General features: G+C 44.7%; 1 protein-coding gene across 9 annotated transcripts in view; it reads right to left on the reverse strand.

The window, feature by feature from the left end:
• Positions 1–2,599: 2,599 nt before the first annotated feature.
• Positions 2,600–24,647, reverse strand: part of RGS6 (regulator of G protein signaling 6) — a 247,239-nt gene continuing 225,191 nt past the window's right edge. For 6 of the 9 annotated variants that reach the window (XM_077180261.1, XM_077180266.1, XM_077180262.1 and 3 more), the window contains 2 exons: positions 19,707–19,760; positions 4,848–10,022 (listed from right to left, as the gene is read on the reverse strand). In XM_077180261.1, coding sequence (XP_077036376.1) covers positions 9,963–10,022; positions 19,707–19,760 — 114 coding nt within the window. In that variant the 3' untranslated portion in view covers positions 4,848–9,962. The other 3 variants (XM_077180265.1, XM_077180268.1, XM_077180264.1) reach the window with 2 other exon arrangements.

Consider the following 24,647-nt stretch of genomic DNA (forward strand, 5'->3'; position numbering starts at 1 on the left):
GCACACACACTCCACTCAAGTCTTCTTGTTGATGTAGATGCTCTGACTAAACCCTTATTCCTGGTGATTATTGAGTATAACAGTGGTTGCCGGTTATTTTTCAGAATGCTTTACCCCTCTGCTGAAGAGTAAAAAGACAGCAAATTCCTTGGACAGACCTATTCCTTGCCACAATACTGCATATTGTGTTATGGCAAATGGATTTTTTTCTAAGACAATTCCATAGAGAGGGTGAGGCTAGATTTAAAAAAAAAAAAAAAAGGAAAAACAGGAAAGGAGACAGAGACACAGAGACACTGCTTCTGTCACTCTGCTGCGGACACTGAGAACAGGGTTAGGCCAAGTCCTGCCCATGGATGCACCCAAAGCTTGCACTGGTTCCAGGAGGATTATTTTTGTGTGCATGAGTGCATGACAGACAGAACAGATTTGGTCCTTGTTGCTTTGACTTTTCCAGGATGCTCCATTTATTTGTGCATTTTAGGAAACAGACTGGTACAGTCAAATGTTCTGTACCTGGGTTCCCCTTCTCCCACCCAAACCAGAAATAATTTTAGGCTAAAAGCATCACCCATGCCAGAAGATGAGAGAGCCAAATCCTTTCAAAGGCAAAGGACTTACCAAAACCACCAGGGTTTCACCTGAGTAGGACTAAACAAAGAACTTCACCACAGTCTGTGACAATTTGGCTGAAGAGACAATGAGTCAATTTTGTATTTTCAGACCAAAATAATTGTCTAGGTGAGGGAACACTCTTGCCTCAGCTTCCTTGAAAGCAGGAATGAGAGGATTGGTATTGCTGAGATCATTCCAGAATCTGGGTTATGGTGCAGAAAATTGATTCACATTCTGCATTTGGAAATGGGGTATGTTTTGTCATCATTGTCTCACTACCACCTCTTGTAGGATTTGACTGCAGCATGGAAGCATCCTGATATAACTTTACAGTGCATCATGTTGTTGTTACTGTAGTAACTTATTACTAGGACATCTTGTGTTATCTTTATTGCTGCAGTACCTGGTACAAATGTACCACTGTTTGTCCACACTGTTATTACTGCCTTGTTCCCCATACTAATTTACTGCAGCATCCTGTTGTGTCTTATTGCTGCATTATCAAAATGCTACTTTACTGCAGTGGCCTGTGTTACCTTATTGCTACATTTATTCTGGTATTATTATGTCAGTTTACTGCCACTTTTTATGGCTGCCCTGCTACCATTTTATTACAGTACTCTATGGGATCTTAGTGCTGAGTTATACTGAGAGTACATTAATCCATTTGCTTCAGCCTAACGCCGTCTGCACTGGCTTGTCGAACCTTTCCTAGTGCTTGTCCTGCTGCTGTTTTGCCACAATAGCCATGCGTGCTCTGGATACTGTATTATCCAAATAACAGTGCACAGCCATATTTCACAGCCATAGTCCTGTAAGTATGGGTAGTTTTGTAGCTAACTTGCACAGCTTGGACATTGTAGAAGCTTTCCAGACTGTCCTTCCTTGAATTGATACCATTTAGAACATAAACAGAGGTGGAAAGCTGATTTCCTAACTCATCTTCAGCATGATGAGGTAGTTGGAAGACACTGGACACTTAGAAAGCAGCAGATTACTGCTTGCAATGCTCAATGGGATACCATTAGGTGTACAAAAGTAGCATCACTTGGAATAAGCAAGGTCATTAAAAAGCAATAATTCAAAGATGTGGTTCATGTGGAAGTAGTTACATGTTAATATCACCATATGTGAAGTAAAAGACATGTGAAGAACAGTTAATATGTATTCCCAGGAGGAGGCCTTGTCTACTCTCATGTTTGTTTTGGAGAAATTTAGTCAGGAAACAAGGAGCAGAGCTTTCTTCCCTCCAGAGGATATGCAGCTCTGTCTGCTCAGCTAGCCATTGCTGAGCAGATTAGTTTGCACGAGTGTGCATTTAAATGGCAAGCTGTTCAGCATCCAGGCCCCCTGATGCACGCCCATATGCATACTCTCCATGTCTGTAAGAATTCCCTCTATGTGCTCAACTGTTCAAACACAGAATATTCCCCACAGGCAAAATACTGCAGCAGCCAACATGACCGTCCTGCAGGAATAAAGCTGAAAGACAAAGCAGAGTGTGTGGCTCACAGGGCAGCAGCTAATCTTCAGGTTAAAGTCTGGCATTTCTGCTGCCTGCACAGACCATAACCCAAATTCCACCTGTCCCATTGCCCACCAGCACTCTCCAGTCCTGCCCACATGTGTCCCCATGCTGCAGGTCCTGAGGAGTACCTCTGTGGAGCTACCCCATCCTTGCCCCAGGAGATGACCTCTCCAGTGATGGGAACTCACTGCAAAGCAGAGACCCACATCTACCACTTCACTATCCCTGCTCCTTGCTACACACCAGTTTCATGTTTTATGTGTATATGTTGCTCAGGAATGCTCTGCAGACCAGCTGGAGGGTTCACGAGACAGACCTCCCATGGGAAATGCCTTGTGGCTGGGCAGCACTGGCAGCAGAGTCGCTTGGAGTGCGAGCAGCTGTTGGTTTACAGAGCTCCAGTGATGCATGGCACTGGAGGGTTTGACAGAGATAAAAACACCATCTACAAGGCTCTGAGAAGAGACAACCTCTGCATTTTCCTAGGGATGACCAAGGGGGCATATATGCATATGCATGAACGGACATGTGAACCTATTAAACAAAGACCTGCTATTTCCCAAGGGGACTCTTTGGCTGGGTGGGCAACAGAGGACAAATAGGTCCTGCAAGGACAGCTAAGTGACAATTTTGAGGGTGACAAATGTTCTCTTCAGAGGCAGGAGACCACAAGGATGTCAGGGACACTCATGGTTCTGCAGTCCTGGAACTTGCTTGTGTGTCATGTATATGTAGGATGAATTTGGTCTGAAGGTCAGACAGCAGACTGTTTAGGGTATAGGCATGTGTAAAGAACAAAGATCATACTCAGTCATCTACTGTACATTCATGCAGGTGAATGGACCTTAGGTATAATTGATATTAGGACTTTTCTGCAGGAAAGAAAAGAGATATCAGAATGAGAACTGTCATGGGCAAAGAGGAAGGTTCTTTTTCTGACAGAAACTATGCTGGCATGTTTTTGTGCATACATAGGCCTTAGATATTAGAATAATACTTGCCTCAGAAGTGAATGTTGTCAATAGCCAGCTGTCTACTTAGCTAGATGGTTTTGCTTAGGTAAGAATGCAGACTTGTAGCCATATAGCAGTTTCTACCACCTGTACAAAAAGCCAATTTGCCTTGGCATGAGTGAAGAAGACCAAGAAATGTCTAGTTTCATGTATGCTTCAGATCTGAACTGCTTACAAAATATAGGAGATTTTGTGAGTCAGCTGAGTCTTGAAATTCTTTTTATATATAGATAGTATACTGTATGTGAATGCAGGCCATTTTCCTATCTGCTGCTAGTATAAATGGATTTCATAATAAAGTCACTTCAGTCCTGTCCTCATCCTAACCGCCATACTTCCAACAGCTTGAAACAAGCCACTGAGCCGTGTTTTGCTGTTGCATTCATGAGCTGCAGGTCAGAGGAGTTTTAGTGGAAGCTCATTTCCTCCAATGGTACAATTTCACTCTCAGAATGCTGCTTCTCAGCAGGGTCAGTTATCTGAGCATGATATCACAGCTGGGAATGCTGCTGTTTAGGGAGTGTCACTTGGCACTTTGCCCATTCACACCATCAATTCCCTCCTCACTGCCCACATCAGAGTTGCCTTTCCCTGGACACAAGTGAATGGATTTTGGCCCTCTCCGATTGGAGAGCTGGAGTCCTGTTTGGTTTGCTTGAAGAAAAGTTTGAACATCCATCATTGATTAGGTATGCAAAATCTTAAATAAATAGAAAATTAAATAAAATATAAACCAACTCACTTTAAATACTGTGTGAGTGTGTGTGTGTGTGTGTGGGTGGGTGTGTGGGTGTGTGTGTGCTTGTGTGTGCATTGCACATCTCAAACATGACTTTTTGAGCATCAGGCAGAGTCTGATCACATTTACACTACGCGCACATGCAGAACGATTCCGCCGACGTCAGAGAATTTGCACCAGGATCAGTCTGACTCAAGGGGGAAGATCCTCAGGTGATGAAAACCACTCCTGCTTTCCTCACTTCAGCTGAGGATCTGGTATCATCTCTGGACATGCTACATGCTTTTGGAAGGACAACGACTGATGAACTTAATGCCTTTCTTTTTTTTTCCCCCATTGTTTTAAAGGAGGAGAAACATAGGAAAGAAAAACCAAGTTAAAGTCAGTGAATCTGCAGGTGAAATGCTTTTGGGATTTTGTGAGAAGGAGAAGCAGCTTCCAGCTAAAATATCCAGATATTTTATTGGATCCAGACGGCCACATGAAAGGGAGTAAGTGAGATTGTGGTGCCATCTTATTACAGTCATGTTTGTGCCAGGGAGGAAAGAGATGTGGAAAAACACTGATCTCTCTCAGCTCTTCTTTCTCCAAGCTGTGGTTGGGTCTGTTTCCTTAAATAATGAGACAGCAAGCCCTCGCCTTGTTGACCTCCTGTGTATGGTGAAGTGTTCTCCAAACCTCAGCTGGAGACAAAGTACCTGCACAGAGCTCAGGGTCCTTAAGGAGCTGTGCAGACAGGGAAGTGTTGGTGTAAACTGTGAAGAGAGGTGCTCCACTGGTGTGTGGCTCTCTGCTTCCAGTTGCTCAGGCTGTCTCCCCAGCAGGGACTTGCTCTCCCTGTCCCCGGCAGTGGTCTCAGCTGTCTCTCCCGCGGGGCGGTCGGCCGGAGCTGTCAGGAGGACTGCATCAGGCCCGTGAGGCGCTTGCTTGCCAGAGACTTTCCCTGGAGGGAGGGACAAACAGACAGAAGAGATCCAGAGGTGTAAGTGATGTCTTGGAATGGTTTCTCTGGGAGTGAGGGGCAAGGGCCTTCCCCCAGAGTGGGGCACAAGGCTCTTGTGACAAGGGAGGCAGGTGGGGTGAGCCTGCCTCTAGAATTTCATACGCCTGCAGTTCTGCTCCAGGAAAGTGGTTTGGAAAGGAGGAGTTGTGCCTAATGTGGCAAAACTCCTGATGTCCAGTGGCTATCACTCAAGGATGTGCCCTGGGTCTCGTGAAGATACTTCCTTTCTCCAGTTTCATGGGAACTGGTAAAAGCAAAGCCCTGTCCTACACTCACTGCTACTCGTGCTGTCCTGCTGGTGCAGAGCTCTACCCAGCACAGGGGTAGAGCTCTTAGGGAGGGATGCACAGCCAAGGCTGCTGTGAAAACTGGGATGTCCCTCCCACAGTCTGTGATTCCGTATCAGCTGCACAGCATTCACCACAAGCAGGTCTAGGAAAAAAGTAATTTCAGAAACAGTTTAGCCTGTTCCTGTGCTGCTGTCACTCACCTTGGCACACTCCTTGGTCACTTGCCTCATGGGTTGGTGTCTGTTCTCTCCTGCTTGGCCTCCCTGCTGTCCCTGTGCCCTCTTCCAAGCCACCAATGCAAGAGTGTGGCTGTGACAGCCCTGCACAGGCCCTACTGTCATCCACATGAGCTTTCCCACTGGCAGGACCAAGGACTAGGAAGAAGGAAGATCACCTGCACATCTGAACTCCTGCCCTAACTTACACCATGCAGCACCTGCTTACAGACCTGCAGCCAGTGTTCTCCATTTGCAGACAGGGTATATCCACATAGGGAACACTGATGGCTTTGCAATTGCTGATACAACAGTGAAAAACTATCTCAGGTATATTGCACCAGTTGCTGTATTTCTTTGGTGAACTTTCCTCTTTAAAAATTATGGTTTTCTTAAAGGAAAAAATAAGACTGGCTTGAAAGAAACATTCAGGGAATACCAGAGAGCTGTAGAATACCTAGCAGCTCTTAAACAACCTCCTCTTCATTACTATATTTAGCCAAGATTTCCTTTGCAATAGGAAGTCTTACTGATTGCTGTTTCAAAGAAAGAGCCACAAAAAGAGCAAGAGAAATGGATTATTCAGTGAAAATAAGTAAGCATAAAATGTAGAAAAAATTCTGAAATGTAAAAATTAGCAGGCTATTGGAAATAAATATTTTTAAACAAGTTAACACTCTAGGAAAAGACAGACACTTCCCACCTCCCTTTGATTTTTAATCTCTTCCCATGTAGGGCTGTTCAAGGAGGATGTAGCTGTTCCCTATAGAAGTGGCATTTCATTACTGAGACGTGTGACTTTCACCAAATAATTTGTTCAGCTGCATGAGCACACACGGCCTAATCTGTGTTCTGTATACCAGCAGCTGGCTGAGGGAAACACTGTCATTGTGCTGACTGTCCTGCCTGGCAGGAGAGGCCCACAGCCATTGCTCTGTGCCTCACACACAGAGCTCAGCATGGAAATGGCCAGCTGCATCCCAGAGCTCTGCAGACACACCATTCAAGATATGCAGGGGTTTTTTTTGGTTTTGTTTTTTGCAGTATAAATCAATTTTTTGATTATCACTATTTTTAAATGCACTCTTGTACAGCTAGGCCCAGTGCTACCCCAGGGGTGGCCAAGTCTTCTGCAGAGCAACATGGCTTGGGGGTGCTAAGACCAGGGCTGTCATTTTGTGGCTCTTGAGGAATACCAGAGAGAGAGTGCTAAGGAATTATCAGTCCCTGAATCCTGTTTATAGGAAGAAGAAGGTAAAGATTTGGATGTTAATTCCTGGAAGAATAACATGGCTGAGTTTAGGGAAAAAAAAAAGTTAGTTTCCACTAATATTTGGGTACTTCTTCAGGAAAAAAAACCAAACAAATAATCCTTGGTTTATATAATGCCTATTCAGTCAGACTCTAACTAATCTGCGACAGGCAGCTCCTCTTGTTATCTTCTCACAGGCAGGTGGCTTGGGGCTATGCCAGCTCCCTGCGTCAGGTTCCAGCAGGGCTGAGGAGCAAACACTGTTCCTCATCCCCCATTTCAACATTGCTGTGCTCAAAGCAGGAAGGAGAAACACCGGTGGTGGGCCAGGCTGAGGAGAGGGGATGGCTGCCCTGGAGAAGGTGGTGGGCTGGAAACGGAGCCAATGGCCATGATTTGTGCAGAGCGAAACTTTGCTCTTGGGTTTCCCAGTGGAAACTGCGTCTCATTGTGGGGAAAAGCAGTGGCCTCCATCTGCAGCTCCCCCGTCTCATGGGAAAGGCGTTACCCTGGGAACTGCAGCAAACTTCCCGCCTGCAGGCTGGGATGAGTCCCCCGTGCAAAAGCCCGTCTGTCTGGGAGGATAACTGTGCCAGGGAACGGCCTCATGGGCAGGGACATGCAAACAGATGGGTGCAAGAAGCTCTGTTTTAAGACAGCAAGAAGCAGGCAGCAATGTTGTCTGCTCGGCTGTTGCGTTCGCCTCTGTGTTAGGACAGATGGCAAAAGAATCCCTGAAATTGCATAAAGGGATTAATGCTGTGACATTTTTGACTACAAGCAAAAGTGCTGTAATGTTCAGCCCCCAACTAGAGGCATACTGATGTAGGGGATTTTGTTTCAACCCAATGCAGGGCTAAGTGTCAGCCTCACAGCATGAGTCTGAGTGATACAGATATGTGCAGGCTGGGCTTGGGTGGGATGCAGGTGTTTGGGTTAGGATTCTCCCATCTTAGACCTCCTCATTAAAATAAAAGAGGATCAGGAAAAAATTGCAATTCATTAGGAAAACTGGTATCTCTTTCCTATTACTAAAATGAACAAGAAGGGAGTAAAACAGTGTATAACATGTGGAAAAGCTGGATGGGATCTGCAATCTACCTGCTGATATAAATCAACATGACTCAGTTGTTTCTACAGAAGTGCTGCTGATTTCCACCACTTGAGAGGCTGGCCCATGGTATCTCTGTCAGGTTTAGCCCTGCAGGGCTTCTAAGGCACAAAGCCCTTCAAGAGACACAAAAGTTTGCATCAGCTGACTGAGAAAAACGTAAGTGCAGCACACACAATGGGTTCTTTGGAATAGGGCAGCATCTCACCCCGCAGGCAGCCAGCACTCTCCCCAGGACCCCCAGCCAATCCATCCAAACCTGCCTGCCCCTCCTTGCCAAGAGGGTGTCCATGGCCAAAGAGTCCAGGATGGTGACAGCATGCTTTAGTGTCATTGCTTAGTGTCCAGAAAAAAGGCGTCTGTGTGACTGAGAGGGTGATCTGTGTCCACCTTGAGACAGCAGAGGTGGGATGCACCCCTGTATTCTTTGTGATCCCACAACCCTTCCCTGAGGCTGCATAGTGTGAGGGCCTGAGTCAGTCAGGTGAAAGGCTGCTCTGAGAAAGCTGGAGGTGGCTGAAATAGTTCTTAACCAGGTACAACACATGCCAAAAAAGTTCAGGTCCGGGAGAGCATGTTGGGTCTCACCTACCACATGGAATGGGTGGAATTCTCTGGGGGATATATCTGATAGAGCAAGGATGTTTCTGATTATTATGATGTGAAAATTTGGCACAAGCAACACCTAATTTCTTTAAAAAGGTTCAACTAAAATAAATTATGTTTTCCTTCCATGCATCTTTGTTTAGCATGAAACCAGCGGCTGTCTCTGCCTCTCCTTTCCCCACTGTAAGAGAATGTCAACAACAACTGCTGTATTTCCAGGAGAAATTTCATCTAAGCCAGGCTGGCAGGGGATTTGGAAAGTGTACTATCTCAAGCTCAGCACACTTCAGTGCTTCTTTTACTGTGCCACATGTATATGCTGAATAACTTAAGGCAAGATTAGAGTGGATGTAAGGAGTGAACTTTTTACATGGGGTCTAAAGTCTATAAAGAAATCCCAAGTCCTCCAGTCCCAAAATATTTGTCATTACTAATTAGGGTTACAACAATTAAAAGCCCAGACTGTTGTCACTGAAACAGCACAGCACAAGCAGTAGGGCATATGTTGTACAGCATATGTTGTGTGTTGTCTTGGATGCAGGAAGGCTTCCTTCTCTCTCATGTCCTGCAAGCAATTGAGCTGTTCCACAGCTTACAGGCAAGGATGACATGGAGCTTCACTGCGTGTCATGTCATCCTTGGTAATGTCCAGTTCTCTCTGCACTGCTGAATGAATCTGGTTTGGATTTTTGTTTTGTTTTTTTTTGCCCTTGAACACCCCCATGACAGGAGCCATTTCTTAAAGACAGTGTAAAATGTGGATCTGGAGTATCCTAAGGAAAAAAAATCAGAGAATTCTTAATAAACCTAATGAAAATGTCCCCTAGAATATGACTTCCAAGTATGTGGCCATCCTAACTCCTTGGCTGCATGTCCAGCAGAGGATTGGATCTCAGCACTTGTGGACCATCAGAGCTCACTGAGGCCCACTGAAATAAAGATTAACCTGCAGGTGACAGGAGATAGTTACCATCTTCAGTGGCTGAGCCTTTGCTGAGCAGCTGCTAAGTTAAAGTGTAAAGTGCAATCAGCAATTATTTTAATGAAGCAAAATTCAGCAATTTAACATAGCCAAGAAGCCAAGTAAGAAGGAAAAAGAGGGTGTCTGGAATTTGATGCAAAAAAGGGACAGCACTCCTTTCAAACCTACTGTATGAGGCAGCAGAGTTTCCATCTTGCTCCTTGCTTTTATCGGCCAAAACTAGCACTTTGCACAGTTGGGAGAATATTTAAAAAATATTTTTAAATTGAAAGTTTAGTTCTGTCCAGTGCCCATGGCTTCACACAATGTTGGTATGCTCTGCCCAGCACAGTGCAACTCAGCATGCAGACATTCCCCACCCCAGCATGCACAAGCCTGAGCTCCCATGCATGTTGTCAACAACTTACCTGAACACTAGGCAGGATTTATCCCATAATGAGCTTTGTGGCTGCAGCAGGGGGAGAGAGGAGAGATGGCAGCACAGGCTCCTCTCTGCCATGTCAGTACAGACCAAGCTGACTGCTCACCTCCACAATTTTCACCTACCAGCTTGGGGCTTTGTTTGTTACAGCTGCCCCCACTTCTTGCTTTCTACCCCTCATTTGTGTTCAGGGCTCTCCTTTTCCCAGCCTGCTGCCCAATCTGCTCCAGCCAGAAGCATCACCTTCCTGGAAGAGAAGTCATCTCATGGGGAGCACTGTTGCCCCATCCCCCTTTGCAGAGAACTGGGGCTGGTCTGCATCTCCAGTGGAGGTGAGATAATTCTCCTTCCATTGGTTCGAATCTTTTTCACATCATCAATGCTCAGTTTTTTTCACATCAGGCAATGCTCAGTTTTCCTATCTGTTAGCTAACGTACTGCAAGAAATTTGGCAGTGGGCAAAAAACATCCTGCAACCAAATTCTACTTCTGAAGAGATTGTGATGGCCTTAGCACTGCCAGCACTGTTTGGTTTTCAATGTTATATTACAATACAGAGCTTGGGGAAGCTTTATTTTTGTGCCATTTAAAAAATAATCCTTTTATTAGATTTTTTCATTAAGATATACATTGTCAACATAAGATAAGCATAACATAAATTAATGAAGTTAAATAAGAAACGGAATTAAAAACATAATATTGGAAAATAACTTAGTTCAACACAAAATAAACACAGACATACAAACTATGAACATAAGTAACATAAATTAACACACAAAATGTGGTGGAAAATACCACCAATTACACACTGACACAAACTGAAAACAGGAGCTGCAAAGTGGCTGTAGAGGGTAAGGTGGAGCCAGATGCTCCCAGCATGTGGAATGCTCACCTGTTCCTGCCACTACAGTCTCATGAGTTACTCCCAAATTCCTGCAGAGTGGGCTCCACTCCTCTTCTAAGGCTTGACTGACAAGTTACCTGAGCTTCTTGCCATTCCTGCCCATCACAGTGAAACTTGACCACCATGGGTTACATTCCCACATATGATATTGCTTTTTTGCTCTTGTAGCTCATATCTCTTATGGGAACAGTTCAGAGCTTCAGTCCAATTAAAACCAGTATCATCTATTCCCATTTTAAGTTGTGAGGATTTCTTATGCTTCCTAAATGAGGCATTGCACTTTGCTTGGAGAAAAACCAGTACACCACTGCATATGGCACAAACCAGGATCTCTGTATTCACCCACTCCTAGCACAGCTTCATAATAGCTGCAGCCCTCCGCTACCATCCCACCAGCACCACATGATCCTCTTTTTTTGTGGTACAGTCTGGGCTTCTTATAGCTGACAGTGAACCAGTTTTGGCATTGGTTGAAGCTGCCTGTGGACTGCAGATAAAGCATGTTTTCCTCCCTTTGACACAAACCCAGGAAGACAGAGAAGCAGATGGATCATTGCAGCCAGTATACAGTGGTGTAGCAGACTGGTTTTTCAAGCCACCTCAGAAATGCCCTAACTGAATGTTGCTGGTCTGCCTCTAGGGCAGGGTGTGATTCTGTGCAAAGGACTCAGCTTGTCTGACAGTTTTCAGCATGACTGGGAACCAGATATGTAAATGTCTTGTACAGAGGAAAATGGATGCACCACTGAAATATCAAATCTCTCTGGAGTATCAAAATAAACTTGGCTAAAATCACAGCAGGGGCTAAGCACACCCTCCCTCCCAAACACCTTGCTAAGGTCATGGTTTAGTATCTGCAGCTAGACCTGTCTGTAGCGAGAAGGTAGCTGCTTTTGTCTTCCAGGATTTGTGTGTGGCTCAAATAAAATACAGCAAATTAATTAGTGGGTGTGTTTGAACTCTGTATAGTGCCTTTCATCTAGAAAGGTCCCCAAGCAATTTCACAAATGGTATGCACAAAGATCACTCACCCACTTTGCCCTTGCAGGGGCAAAAGGAAGCTGCCATCCTGTGCCAGCAGCACGACACAGCAGTGCTTTTAGGAAGTGAAGGATTAGAAGCTAGAATACTTACTAGAAACAATGAATACTTACCCCTTAAAGGAAGCCCTGTATCTAGAGCAGACTGTGCAGCATACAGGTGACACATGCACCTTACCCCTGGCCAAACCAGGTAAGGTACCATGACGATACCCAGGGCAGGCGTGGTCCATCCCTGCCTGCAGCGGCGAGTCAGTGCATGCGCCGTGCAGGACATGCATGCAGCCCTCTGCAGCCCCAGCTGTGCACACTGGCTGGCTGTCACACCATGGGAACAATCACAGGGCAGGCTGCAAACACAGGCTGCAGCCCCTTTGTGCTTTGGGTACATTCTGATGCTTCCCACCACCTCAGTAATGCAAGTTCCTTTTCTCAGCACAAGCCAGTGTAATGATTGGAGTAGTCAAGTAAGCACATTTTCTTTTAAAGTAAAATACCTTCCAAAGATAAAATAACCCTTTTCCCAGATGTCTTTTCTTGATGACAAATATAAAAAACTTTGGAATACACTCCTGTATCCCTTCCCTTCTTGCTATCTACTCTGATAGCCACTTCACCAGCATCTCAGTGTATCATCTTTTTATACTTTCCACTTTTTCAACCACTATTCTCTACCAATAATGGCTTAAACTCTTGTCTTTATTGGAGGTTGTGAATACTTCCCATATTCTCAAATGCTGTGATCTATTTATGCAAGCTGGTAGAGCTGGGAAGTGAAAAAGTGGGGAAAGTGGTAAATATATGACAGCTTTATGAGATTATCAAGGAACTAGTTAAAAAGATTACATTGGGCAGCAATTCTTTCTCCAGCCTTACACCTTCTTCACTACTTTCATGGTTACTATTTATAATACATCACAGTGACACAGCTGTGCAAAACATCACACAGTTCACCTGAGAAAGATAAGATTCTATCAACACATTTCACATGTGTGACACCACACTCATGAATTAAGAATAGGACTGAGTCTGACTGGGACTCTGATCCAACAGTACACAAACCAAGAAGACATAAAAAAGAGCATGAATAGCAGTGGCCAAGGGATTAAGCTCAGGGTCAGGAAGATGGGGAAGCAGCAGCAGAGAAAAACAGAAGTCACAACATGGAGCTGGGAGACAGCTGAGAACATCAAGGAAGGGACAGCCAGGCAATAAGGGTAGAAACTAAAACTTTCACAACTGTATAATGCAAGGGAACAGATACATATGGAACTGAAATTAAATATGCAACTGTGGATTTCTCTGGGCACTGAACTGGGATGCATTTACATCCTGAAACAAGAATTGTTCAATATAAAATTACCAAAAGATACCAGAAAACTAAAGCAAAGGAAATGCTACCATGCTAATGTCAGTTTGCATCACTGCAAGGAGGAGGAGGGCATTTTACGCTCCAGACAAAAAGCACCTTGGGCACTGAGCACGATAAATACATTGAATACAAGATCTCCAGTCATTCTTGTTTCTGGAAAAGTTATCCTTGCATGAGAAACCCAGGTGGAGCACTGGCTCCACAGCCATTAAGGATGTCATGTGGGACTTTGCCTACAATGCTTCTGGGTGAAAATACAAAAGCACTAGACTGGTGCTGCTAACACAAGGATGACAGCAGCTCCTGCTTCCCAGCTTCTCCTTCTGCCTATGCTATGGTTAATGAAGCTGGGCCAGTCTGTTGATGCAGTTATTAACCTGTGCCTGGGAACTGAGACAATCTTCAATCTTCATTGATGTGCTGTAAAAAACGTTCCATCCAGAATGTCCAGGATTCTTTGAAAAGGGTCATTTAAAAACCCTTATTCTTACATCCTTAATCTACAGTCTACTTCCCACACAGCTCAAACACAGACCATCTCATCCTTTACCTTATTTTCTTTCAACACTGCATTGAATTTACACAAGAGATTCTTTGCCTCCTTCAGGTAAAGACCTTTTCCAGTCCAGGAACATAATGTATAACAGCGTCCCACATCTGTCAGTTCAGCCAGAATTTGTAAAAATTCTGCCTAAAGAATAGATCATTGCTCTGGTCACTCTCTTGTCCTTTAAAGCACAAAGACTGAGAAGTCTTATCCTCTAAAAAGTGGTTCATGTGGGTGTGCCTTTTTTCTTAAAGAAATATCAGTTGGGAATAAAATCCAGAGGTCTTGGCACTGAGTCACCACCTGGACACTGAGTCAGAAATTTTAACACCTGTTTTCTTCCAGGGAAAATTCCTTCCCTGGAATATAGCCATTTTAGGAAAGGTTGAATTCAAGTTTGGGTATGATGGCCCAGGCTTATCTAAGTTACCTGCTGAGGCTGGTATCTATAGGTTTAATCCCTGTTATTGCTGAAGTACCCATTGCTGCTTTCAGAGATAGTGCTTAAGATGCAACAAAGGAGCCCCCTCCTATTTCCTCCTTTATTAAATGCAAATGGCTACCAGCGCAAGTTAGGCAGAGACTTGGTGGCTTCCTTTGTGAGACAAAAGCAGCAGTAGTTCCCCTAAATGTACTCATTAAAATATATTTTCCTTCTACACTTGGCCCTGAAGGATCATCTCAGCTTATGAGAACTAAGCTTCTGTCTATCTGATTATTAAATAATTTCTAAAGCAGATGGGAAACTACAGTGGTTTAAACAGCTAGGCTGAGGCTGCAGGGCTAAAAATAGTATAGCAGGCTCCTTTTAATTAGTAAGATGATGAAATATGACAGAAGAGAGAGATGTAGATATATGGATTTGTGTGTATGTGTGTCTTTAAAATTAAGTTATTACCTCAATACTAGATATTATTTATAACATATATGATACATGGTGTCTGATTTTTATGATGCCATTTATCTTCACTTGGGAGAGAAGACAGGCTAACTCTGCTTTCATAATGTCAGTCCTCATTGTATTCAAAAGGAAAATTGTAATAAGATAAACCTGCCACCATGTGTAGTGCCATCCTTTTTGAAACGAGATGGATTAGTAAAAGCTCCCAAGCTCTGTCAGCTCTGCAGCTCCAGGATATCAACCATTCCCCAGGGCACCCTGGAGAGCATGAAGTGCCAGTCTAGCTTTATACCTGAGATTCCAAAGCATGGGAACCTGACATAGGCCCAAAGGGGCCAGGTACTGTGATGTTTATCCTACCACTGTGCTGTCTATGTACTTGTGAGGACTCTTCAAGACCTGAAGAGAGGAGAAAAGACATCTGCCACTCCTCTGCTCCAGCAGTGCTGGGCAGCATGTGCCCTGTAGTGTTCCGCTGCTCCACCATGCAGATGTGGCCCTTTGATGCTCACCAGATGACTGAAACCATGTTTGGTCCTGGGACCACAAAGCTGCCATGAAACACATGGACATCACAGCTTCAGACTTCTGTCAGGTAAGTTGAGGAGGCTGAGGGTTCCTGGCTTGTTGGGGGCTGGATCAGACAGATGTTCCCTTGCTCCAAGGGGAATCCAGACAGGCACTGCAAACTATGCCCTTTGGTACAAAAGGATCTGACCACAGTGGGCCAAACCCCCTTTTGGCTACTGCACGAAGGTGTCAGCTGATACTTTGTAAGGACCTGGAAGTAAAAGGTGAACCACCACCACAGGGAAAATTGCCCTGTCAAAATCTTGCTCTTAGTGTCATGCTTAATGTGGACCAGATAGCATGTGGCTTTCAGAAAGATTTGGTGCAAAAACTTGGTGCATTCATTAGTCATGAGATGCCTTCTGTTGGCCAAAAGTATCAAGCCAAGGAAGACAAGACAGTGGGTCTTGAAGGAGTTGAAGACTGGTATAAAAAATATCATGTAAAGCCCTGTTCTTTCTTATTCCCCATTGAACCATGTGAAGGTGGAGAGCCTCTGGTTGCCTAGCAGAACTTCATGGTGTCTTGCTAAAGTATGTCAAATGGTCTGGAGCTAATCCCTGACTCCTGAGTTATGACTGAAATAAGCAGGAGCCCTGTGGGTAAAACAACTTCCACTTGCTCCAAGTCTGTGCACCCAAAACCAGGTGTACAGCTTTCCACCCAGTGCAGGAGACCAGTCTGGGAGCCCTGTAAGATTTTTCACAGGTGGGGCTTAACTCAAGTAAGAGACAAAAAGCCTGCAATACTCTTTGCAGTTTGTCAACACAAAACTTTACTGTTTCTCTTCAGTTTCTCTTTCTGAAGCATTGCATTTTTTCCTGTCTTTGTCAATCAAGAGATGGTGAGACCCAAGAAACCAGAAAAGGCAAATTTAGAGCGTCTGATTTTTTTCACTCAGGTGAAGACTCCCTGTCTAAGATGCTGGACATGTTTGGTCTTCTGGCTACAATCAGCTTTCTCTGATATGGAAAGCAACACTGTAAGTACAGTATTTTCAGCAAGGAAATGATCATGAACCTCTACCTCCATGCTCCTGCTCTGGCTCTATGCCTGCAGTGTTCCCCAAAGTTCCCCAGATTTGAGTACAATGATGTAAAAGGAAGGGCTCTAGAAGAAAGGGTGTCCAAGAGCACTGGCCAATGTTCAAGCATCACATTTTCCAAGCTCAAGACCAGGGTATCGCCATGAGCAAGAAACCAAGCCAAGGGGGCAGGAGACCCCTTTGGATGACCAGGGAGCTTCTAATAAATCTCAAACAGATTCTGGGATGTGGAAAAAGGAACTGGCTGCGTGGGAGGACTGAAGGAACAGTCAGAGTATGTGGGGATGTGACAAAGAAGGCCAAAGCCTATGGAGAATTAAATCTGACAAGGGATATGAAGGACAAAAAGAAGGGTTTCTAAAGTACATTAGCAGCAAAAGGAAAATTTGGGAAAATGTGGGGTTGCTGCTGAATCAGATGCATGTCCCGGTGACAGAAGACACAGAGAAGGCCCGGTTACTGAATGTCTCAGTTTTTAGTGCTGAAGTTGGGAATCCCAGACTTTGGAAGTAAGAGAGGAAGGGTGGAGAAAGGGAGACTTCCCCTTGGACTTAGAGGGCTGGGTTAGAGATTGGCTTGATAGACTTATGTCCCATAAACTTCTTTACATTGAGGGTAGCAGAGCATTGGAATAGGCTCCCCAAGGAGGCCATGGAGTCTCCCTCTGGAGACAGTGCAAAGCCACCTGGACACATGCCTGTGTAGCTTGCTCTAGGTGACCCTGCCTTAGTAGGAGAACTGGACTAGGTGATCTCCAGAGGTCCCTTCCAACTGTGATTCTGTGATTTCCCAAAATGCTGGATCACATGCTATAGCCAAATCTGAAAAGTTTCCTAGGGGTCTACTGGCCCCCCCAGTGCCAGGCAGAGAAGCACAGTCTGGAGGTGGCCCAGATCCACAGGCAATTAATAGTTTAGTCAATTTGGGTGACAATTTCACTTCAATTATGGCTCCTTAAGGCAAAACTTTTAGCCCTTACTAGTTTTGAGATTTCTCTTACAGCCATCACTGGAAATGTGATCTCATATTAATCTGCTTGCAAAATAGGCTCAGTGCTCCTCCCTTGAAGAGAGACAAACTGGGGGTCTGTTCCAGCCAAACCTTAAGCATACACTTAACTTTGTCATGCCTGTGCAGGGCCAGCTTGAATATATGATCCTGTAATGAGCAATCACATAGCACAGTGGAGCTCTGGAAGTATGGACTGTTGAACTGCTCACTCCTACACAGTCAGGGAGCTGCACTGCATATTGGAGAACTAGAGCATACAGAATTAACTTCATCTTAATTCAGTCCCCAGAGTATGCCATAAAGTTCTCACTGGTAATACTGTCCTCTGAGGACATTATGACATGTCAACATAGTGACTATTTTCTCATCTGATGAGAAAACTGCCATACTGCCATAATGAAAAGTATAAAAAATTCAGACTCTTCTTAGTTCTGGTAACTACCATGCCATCAGAAGATGAGATTTTATATCTTTATTAAGAGAAATGAAAAAAAACTATTTACAGCATGCTAGCCAGTAAGATAAAAATGAACTAAAGTACCAACCAATCTACTACAATTTTCTTTAAAGCTACTTACATTCTAATCATAGCATCCCAAACTTAGCTTGTCAAGTTACTCTTCAAATCAAATGCAAGAGAAAAATCCATGCTTGGCTGTGCAACTATAAACCCAGCCAGTATAGTAAAGTGAGAGTTACTCTTCCACATACTTGGCAAATCTGGGAGCAGAATTTACCACTCGATGTAAATATTTCTGCATAGTTTGTTTAAAAAAAAAATTAAAAAATCTTTCCTACTCCTCTCCCTGGCAGACTCTTAGAAAGTAGTAAATATGCAGATGGGCATAGTGATATATTTTGTATCAACATATTTTAAATGTGTGCATATGCATTAGCTATATAAATACATTCCCCAGGAAGTCTGCCAGTGGATGTACTACAAAGCCTTGTATGTTACATTTGGGTTTGCTTGTGCAGTAGCACAGCAGTGTCAGGAAGAACTGCTCTCGGCTTATTTGCTCTACAGCAGCTCACACTTACCTGCACAGCTTCCTGTTTCTCTCAGGATGTACAAAGGTGCTATATTTATATGCCATGAGTGTGTATGTAGTATACATATAAATATACAAATATATATACACACTTGCAAGAGTATGACTCATAGAATGCTTTGGGTGGGAACCACCAAAATATGATGTAGTTCCAACTCCCTTGTCACGGGCAGGGATACCATTTATTAGACTAGGTTGCTCAGAGCTCCATTAACCCTGTCCTTGAACACCTCCTGGGAGGGAGCATCTGCAGGTTCTCTGGGTAGCCTGTTCCAGTGCCTCATCATCCTCACAGTAAAGATTTTTTCCTAACATCCAATCTAAACCTACTCTGTTTTAGTTTGAATTCATTCGCCCTTGTCCTGTCACAATGTGCTCTTGTAAAAAGTCCTTCTCGTCTTTCTTGTAGGTTCCTTTAAAGTACTGAATGACCACAATTAAATAACCCCAAATTCTTCACTTTTCAGACTGACCAAACCTAATTTTCTCAACCTTTCCTTGCAGAAGAGGTACTCTATTCCTCTAATCAACTTTGTGGTCCTCCTCTGGATTCAGTTGATGTCTTTTCTGCCCTGGGGACTCCAGAGGTGGATCCAGGTGAGAGTCTCACAAGAGCAGAGTAGATGGGCAGAATCCCCTTTCACAACCTGTTGGTCATGCTGTTTTTGATGCAGCTCAAAACACAACCTGTGCTGCCCAGCATCCCTGCTACTCCACTCCACTTGCAGTATCTGCCTCTGGTCCTGCCCCCTCTTCCTGCTTCTCCTGCTCTGTAGAAAAATTGCTGCACAGACAGATTCCTGAATGCAAGTGGGGCAAGCAGGCCTTGCCCAAACTCTGGACAGACCAACTGGAGGTTGGAGACTAATGAAGGACAAAGAGGTAGGACATCTGCCTGCTGCCCTTGAGGTCCTGCTGTCCCCTTGTCTAAAAGATTTAACAGTGTCATGTTGCTTGCTGTGACTGGGCTCCTTTTCCGGTATCGGTATCACGAATGAGGCAAAGGGTATCGCACTTCTCTCACTATTTACATGAGCGCTGACAGATGGGCGCAACGGAGGAAGCGGCTGCAGCGCTGTGGGTGGATATGTATGTGGGCTTCATTATCCATGCACTACAGAACCAAACAGATACTGTTGCAATGGAGCTATGAGAACCATGCTCTTCTACTTCATTGTGCAAAGAAAAACCACAACAAATACTGTAGTGGGAATGCAGCAAAAAGGCAACTTTGTATTTAATTCTAGACAAAAAAAATCAATTTGTTTTGCAATGATGATAAGCTAGAATGAGCATTATGCCATTTCTCCCCCCACCCCCAGCCCCTTCTTTAGAGCTACTAGTTAGATGAGCTACAGTATTAAGAGAGAAGCTGCAAAGATGCTTGCTGCAAAAATAAAGGATGAAATAAAAAGTCAAGCATCCACATTTCCCCCAGCTGAAAATGAAGTTCTGAGGAAAGGGAGGAGGGAAAAGAAAAGGAACTTACCACGCTGCGAGTGAACTTTTCTAGAGAAGTTCTACGACCTTGCTCATTCTCTGGCTTAACAGGGAACGAAGAAGGGAGATAAAAATACAGAAAAAAACCCTTCAGCTTAAATGCAGTCTTTTAAAACAGCAGCAAAATATAAGGAAGCAGCAAGAAGAAAAAGTTGTTAAAAAATGTAAAAAGCAGAAATCAATGTTTGCAACAGCAAACATAAGAAATCAAAACGCCTTAAAGAATGAGAGACATCACTACTTGTACTCTCAGAGAATGTCACTTTTCCCCTGTGAGTTTTTTGAATGGTCCATATATGTCTGTGCATTGCTGTGTCTTACAGCTGTTGGTATTGATTTCTTGTTCGCTGAATTTTCCTTCTGTTACTGTTCAAGTGGGGACGCCTGATTCTGGTTAACATCTGCCAAACAGCTATCAGAGGCTCCCATCTTCTTGTGTAGAGAGATGAAAAAAACACAGTAGCTTTCGCAATATTAAAAAGCAATGTCTGAGTGGACACAGCACGGGAAGAAAACCACCACTGCACTCACTGCCAGTAAACCTATACTATTCTATTTATCCAAAGAGTAGAGGCGTATTTCCAGTAAGTCAAAACACAAGACAGCATATGCATGTCTTTGCAAGACAACAGAAAGATACAGACAAGTTCGGGGCACTGATATTTTTGTACCTGGAGTACAGGACTATTCATATGCAAGAAGACATTCAATTGCACTGAGAAAGCAAGTGTGTGCATCATGGCTTCATTAACATATCCCTGAGAAGGTTTCTCACTGCAGCGCTTCGTTCATTTGGCACAAGGGAGATCTAATCACCACTAACAAGGAAGAACTAAATAATTTATTGGCATGTTTGCTGGAATATCTAAGAGAGAAAAATAGTTATAGAGAAGAGAAGAAACTCAATGCTACAAAAGAAAGCTCACTGCAGTCAGGAAGCTGTGAGCACTGCAGATTTCCAGGAGAGACACTTATTTTAATGTGGTGAACCAGCAAAATGGGGGTGGTAAGATGGAAGTAAAACTGCCATGAAGGGAATAAGGAGCTACATGTAAAGGAAAACCACAGTAATGATGGTGCATCACAATGCACTGGAAACAAGCACTGCACTGGAGAGGCACCTACCTGACATACCATCTGCCACACATTCAGCTGCAGTAACAATCCCCAGAACAAAGGACCAATGCAAAAATCGATAGAGAAGACATAAAGAAGCCAAAACCATACCAGATAAATTGGATGAGAAGTTGTGTAGCTGAGTCTAGGCAAAGCCTTTTGATTCTTCTGCACGTTTATCACAGCTTTCACTGTTCTCTGATATCTATAAGGTTAGTCTTAAGCATCTCATGGAGAAATTGGACAGATCATCCCTGCTGCACCACCAAATATGAGACCAAAGCATAAGGCCCTTTTAAGACAAACAATATTTTTTATCCAGAAGAAAGAAACAAGCAACCTCCACACTTATAACCAATTGAGGAAGCCACAGAATCAGCTCTGATGTCCCAAAGTGCTATCAAAAGTGAAAGCTAGAGGCACATCATTTTAGCCCAGACAGAGAATGGAGCCAAGGCCTCAAAGCAAGTACCAAGGAATAAAGGAGCCTTCCTGGCTGGCAGGAAGGCAGTGATGTACCCAGTCCAGTGGTTCCCAAAGGAGTATTTATCATGCACTAATCCAAGGGTTAATTGCCTCTCTTTGGATGTGAGAGGAGAGGAAAGGCAAAAGAAACATCAGCCTCACTCTTTGGCTGAGTATTAGAGTCATACAAGTGCTCAGAGCATCACAGATTCCTTCTTGGAAGTAGCCTCAGTGGTGTCCCTACACCCCAAGACAGCAGAGGTGACAGAGAGGAGCTGCATTCCTGCCACTTTGGCTGGACATGTCCCAGGGAGCAGGACTGAGGAGAGCAGTGCCCAGCTGGGCACTGGGCCTCTATGCAGGTCTCCTGCAGGGGTGGTAAGACCCACCAGCAGCCAAGTTACAGACACAATTTGAGGAGAAGAAATATCTGAACAAAAGACTGAGTGTTCTGCAAGGCTCCTTAGGGGAGCAAGGCACTTGGGGTCTGCAGTATGACTGGAAAGTCAGTGTCTGACCCAGCTGCATTTTAAAGTGGAGCTCTAGTGTGCACTGGGGTCAGAAGAGAGTGAGCTGCTATACAGGCCACGTTGCACTCCTGCACTCCCTGTCAAAATTTAGATCTGTTTTTTCTCCCAGCAAGGTGATACATCTTCCCACCCAGCAGAAAGGCAGGATGGTGGTCTTCAAAGACGATGAGCTCCTTGTTGAGGTGCTGAGAGCTTGTCTGGTGCAGAGCTTCCCACACAAGGCTGTTTGCTGCCTACCACAGCTGAGGACGTGTGGGGAAGCAGCACACAGAACACTGACAGTGGCTCACAGAAGTGCCTTGCAAAGCACGGTCTGCAGTGCTTTGCACATTTGGCATGGCGGTGGCAGGCTGGGACCAGCTGGATGAGTGGAAAGCTCATCCCCGTAACATCCAGCTCTGAGTCAAAGCCTGACATTTTCTAGTGAAATAAAAAGCAGCTGAGGCAGGCTGGCTGCAGAGTGATGAGCTGGCTTGAGCAGTTTGAATGTCCGTGGGTGTGGGTGCTGGCTGCTCTGCTCGCTGGCTCTTCCTGTCTGCCTGCCCGTGTGGCTGGCTGCCTGCCGTGCAGGGAATGCCTGCCCACAGCTCTGCAGCACGGGGCTGAGCTGGAGAGGCTGCCTTGCACACCAGATGAAGGAAATTTAAAAATAACAAAGTGCAAAAAAGAAATAAATAATTGAAAGACTGAATCACACCTATCCCAGTCCTGGGAACAGACCTGGGGTGTGGACCCTGGAGCCATTGCCTGCTGCAGCAGCCACAGCAGCCTTTGCACAAACATACACTGTGTATGCAAAAGGACAAGGGCAGACAAACACATGTGCATGCCAGGTCATGCAGTCCTCCCAGGTGCAAAAGATGCAATCTTTGCCAGTAAATACACCAATGGACTCCACCAGCTAATGGCAAAGGACATATGCATTTGGATCAAATATGAAACAACCATCTGATGAAAACCTCTCAGCCCAGGCAGGCAACAGAAAAATAGAGCTCACCACAGAGATGCCATTCACTAATTATTGACTGGCTTCTCTGAATTTTCCTTTTTTTTTTCTTAATCATTTACCCAGCCATCCAAACTTTAAGTTCCTTTGTGTAGATTCTGCTTGCATGGAAATTAAGTAGAAGAAAGCTTAAGAAAAACAGCTGACACTGACTATTAAAAGTAATTATGAGAAAATTGCTCAGCATCTTTATAACATTCAAGAGAAGTCCTGCCACTGAATCAAACTGGCCATGTGTGCCCTGATGGGACTGAGAAGGGGGCATAATCTGCAACAAAAACCTTCCTGGGCAATACAGAGCAGCTGGCAATAGGGGGTGTGGTTAAAAGCAATGCTTCAAAAGGTGTGTGCTGGAAATGGAGCCTGCTCCTCATGGCATGAATCTCCTAAGTATTCCCTTGCTGACACTTTTTGCCAGGGATCTGAAAAGGGCTAGGGAAATACATACAGAAACGCAGTTTTCTGAACACAAGGTCTACAAAATTCTCTATCTCCCTCCCTCCATGGATTTATTTTGTTGGCTATTGAATCCTTTTTTTTTGGTATGGCTTTGGGGTTTGAAGTGGGGTTTATTTTGAATTTGGTGAAAAATAATGTGTTCTGGAGGGAATGGGATCAGATGAAAATAAAGGATAATAATATCCCTGACCCTGGGTTCAGAAAAGGCCAGGAGCAGATCCCGGGCTTCTCAGGCAGCCACATCTACCTGTCCAAAGTGAGAAAGCAAAGGGCATGTACAGTGCTACCAAGTGGCCAGAGTATTTTGCATATATTGTGTGTTTATTTGAATAGGATCATGGTGAATTCACAATTCCCTGAACCAGCTGGAGAACAAAACAATGCTCTAAACCAAGAAAATACCAACCTGCTCTTCCCTCAGTGCTCCAGGGCTCACTCCCATGGCTTCACAGCCTGTCTGCACGACAGCTGTGGCTGTCTTTCCAGGATGCTTCCCTGCCTATGGGCAGGGCTGGGTGGTAGGAAGCCACCCCATCCCAGGCTGACATGAACACCAGCACTGTGACAGTTCAGCTGCCGCTTAAGTAATGCAGAGATGCCAACCAATGTCATTGTTTCACCTTTACAGTGAGTAATGGAAAGTACCTCGAGGTCTTTTCTGTTCCTTTCACTCCCTCCCCTGCACAAATAACTAGCAGAGCACGTGTCTGGCTGCTTCTTCACCATCAAAAAAAGTTCCTGTGCACTCACATCCCTTTCCATCGTGCACTAGCTAATCTACAATGCTCTTTCCCCAGGGAATAAACCCCTGCTCTGCAGCCAAGTCACCCTGCCACAATGCCTCCTTGCTTTGACTGAGGAGGTTTGTCGCAGCACTTGTCCTGACAGGTGGATCACTGCTGTCTAAGGACATCCAGCCACCATTTTGGCTACTGTGGAGAAGGGCTGGAGGGCCATGCAGTGGTGATTAGCTGCTGTAAGTACCCCGCAGCAAGGTGCATATCAGCAGAAACAGGAGCAGGTCAGTGCTTGACTCTGCTTAGCACCAGCAGGGCGTGTTGCATAGGTGCACAAATAAAACGCAGCAAGTTGTTCGGGGATCTCAGCACATCCAGCCCTTCACTGCTGAGCCAGACACCTTCAGCAGATCCATGATTTCTACCTGCTGCAGAGAGGGGGTTGGGAATAGAGCCCCAGAGCTCCAGCTGGGCTGGGCACGTGGCCTTTCTTCCTGAGGACAGGGCTGTGTTCTCATCTCTCCTCCAGCCTGGCAGGGAGGAGGCCTTCTGTTCAAGGCAGAACACTGTACCCAGTTTTTCCCCTCTGCAGCTCACTGGTTCTAATCACACCCTTG

This window comes from Agelaius phoeniceus, chromosome 6 (assembly GCF_051311805.1).
Source record: "Agelaius phoeniceus isolate bAgePho1 chromosome 6, bAgePho1.hap1, whole genome shotgun sequence".
Taxonomy (NCBI): Eukaryota; Metazoa; Chordata; class Aves; order Passeriformes; family Icteridae; genus Agelaius; species Agelaius phoeniceus.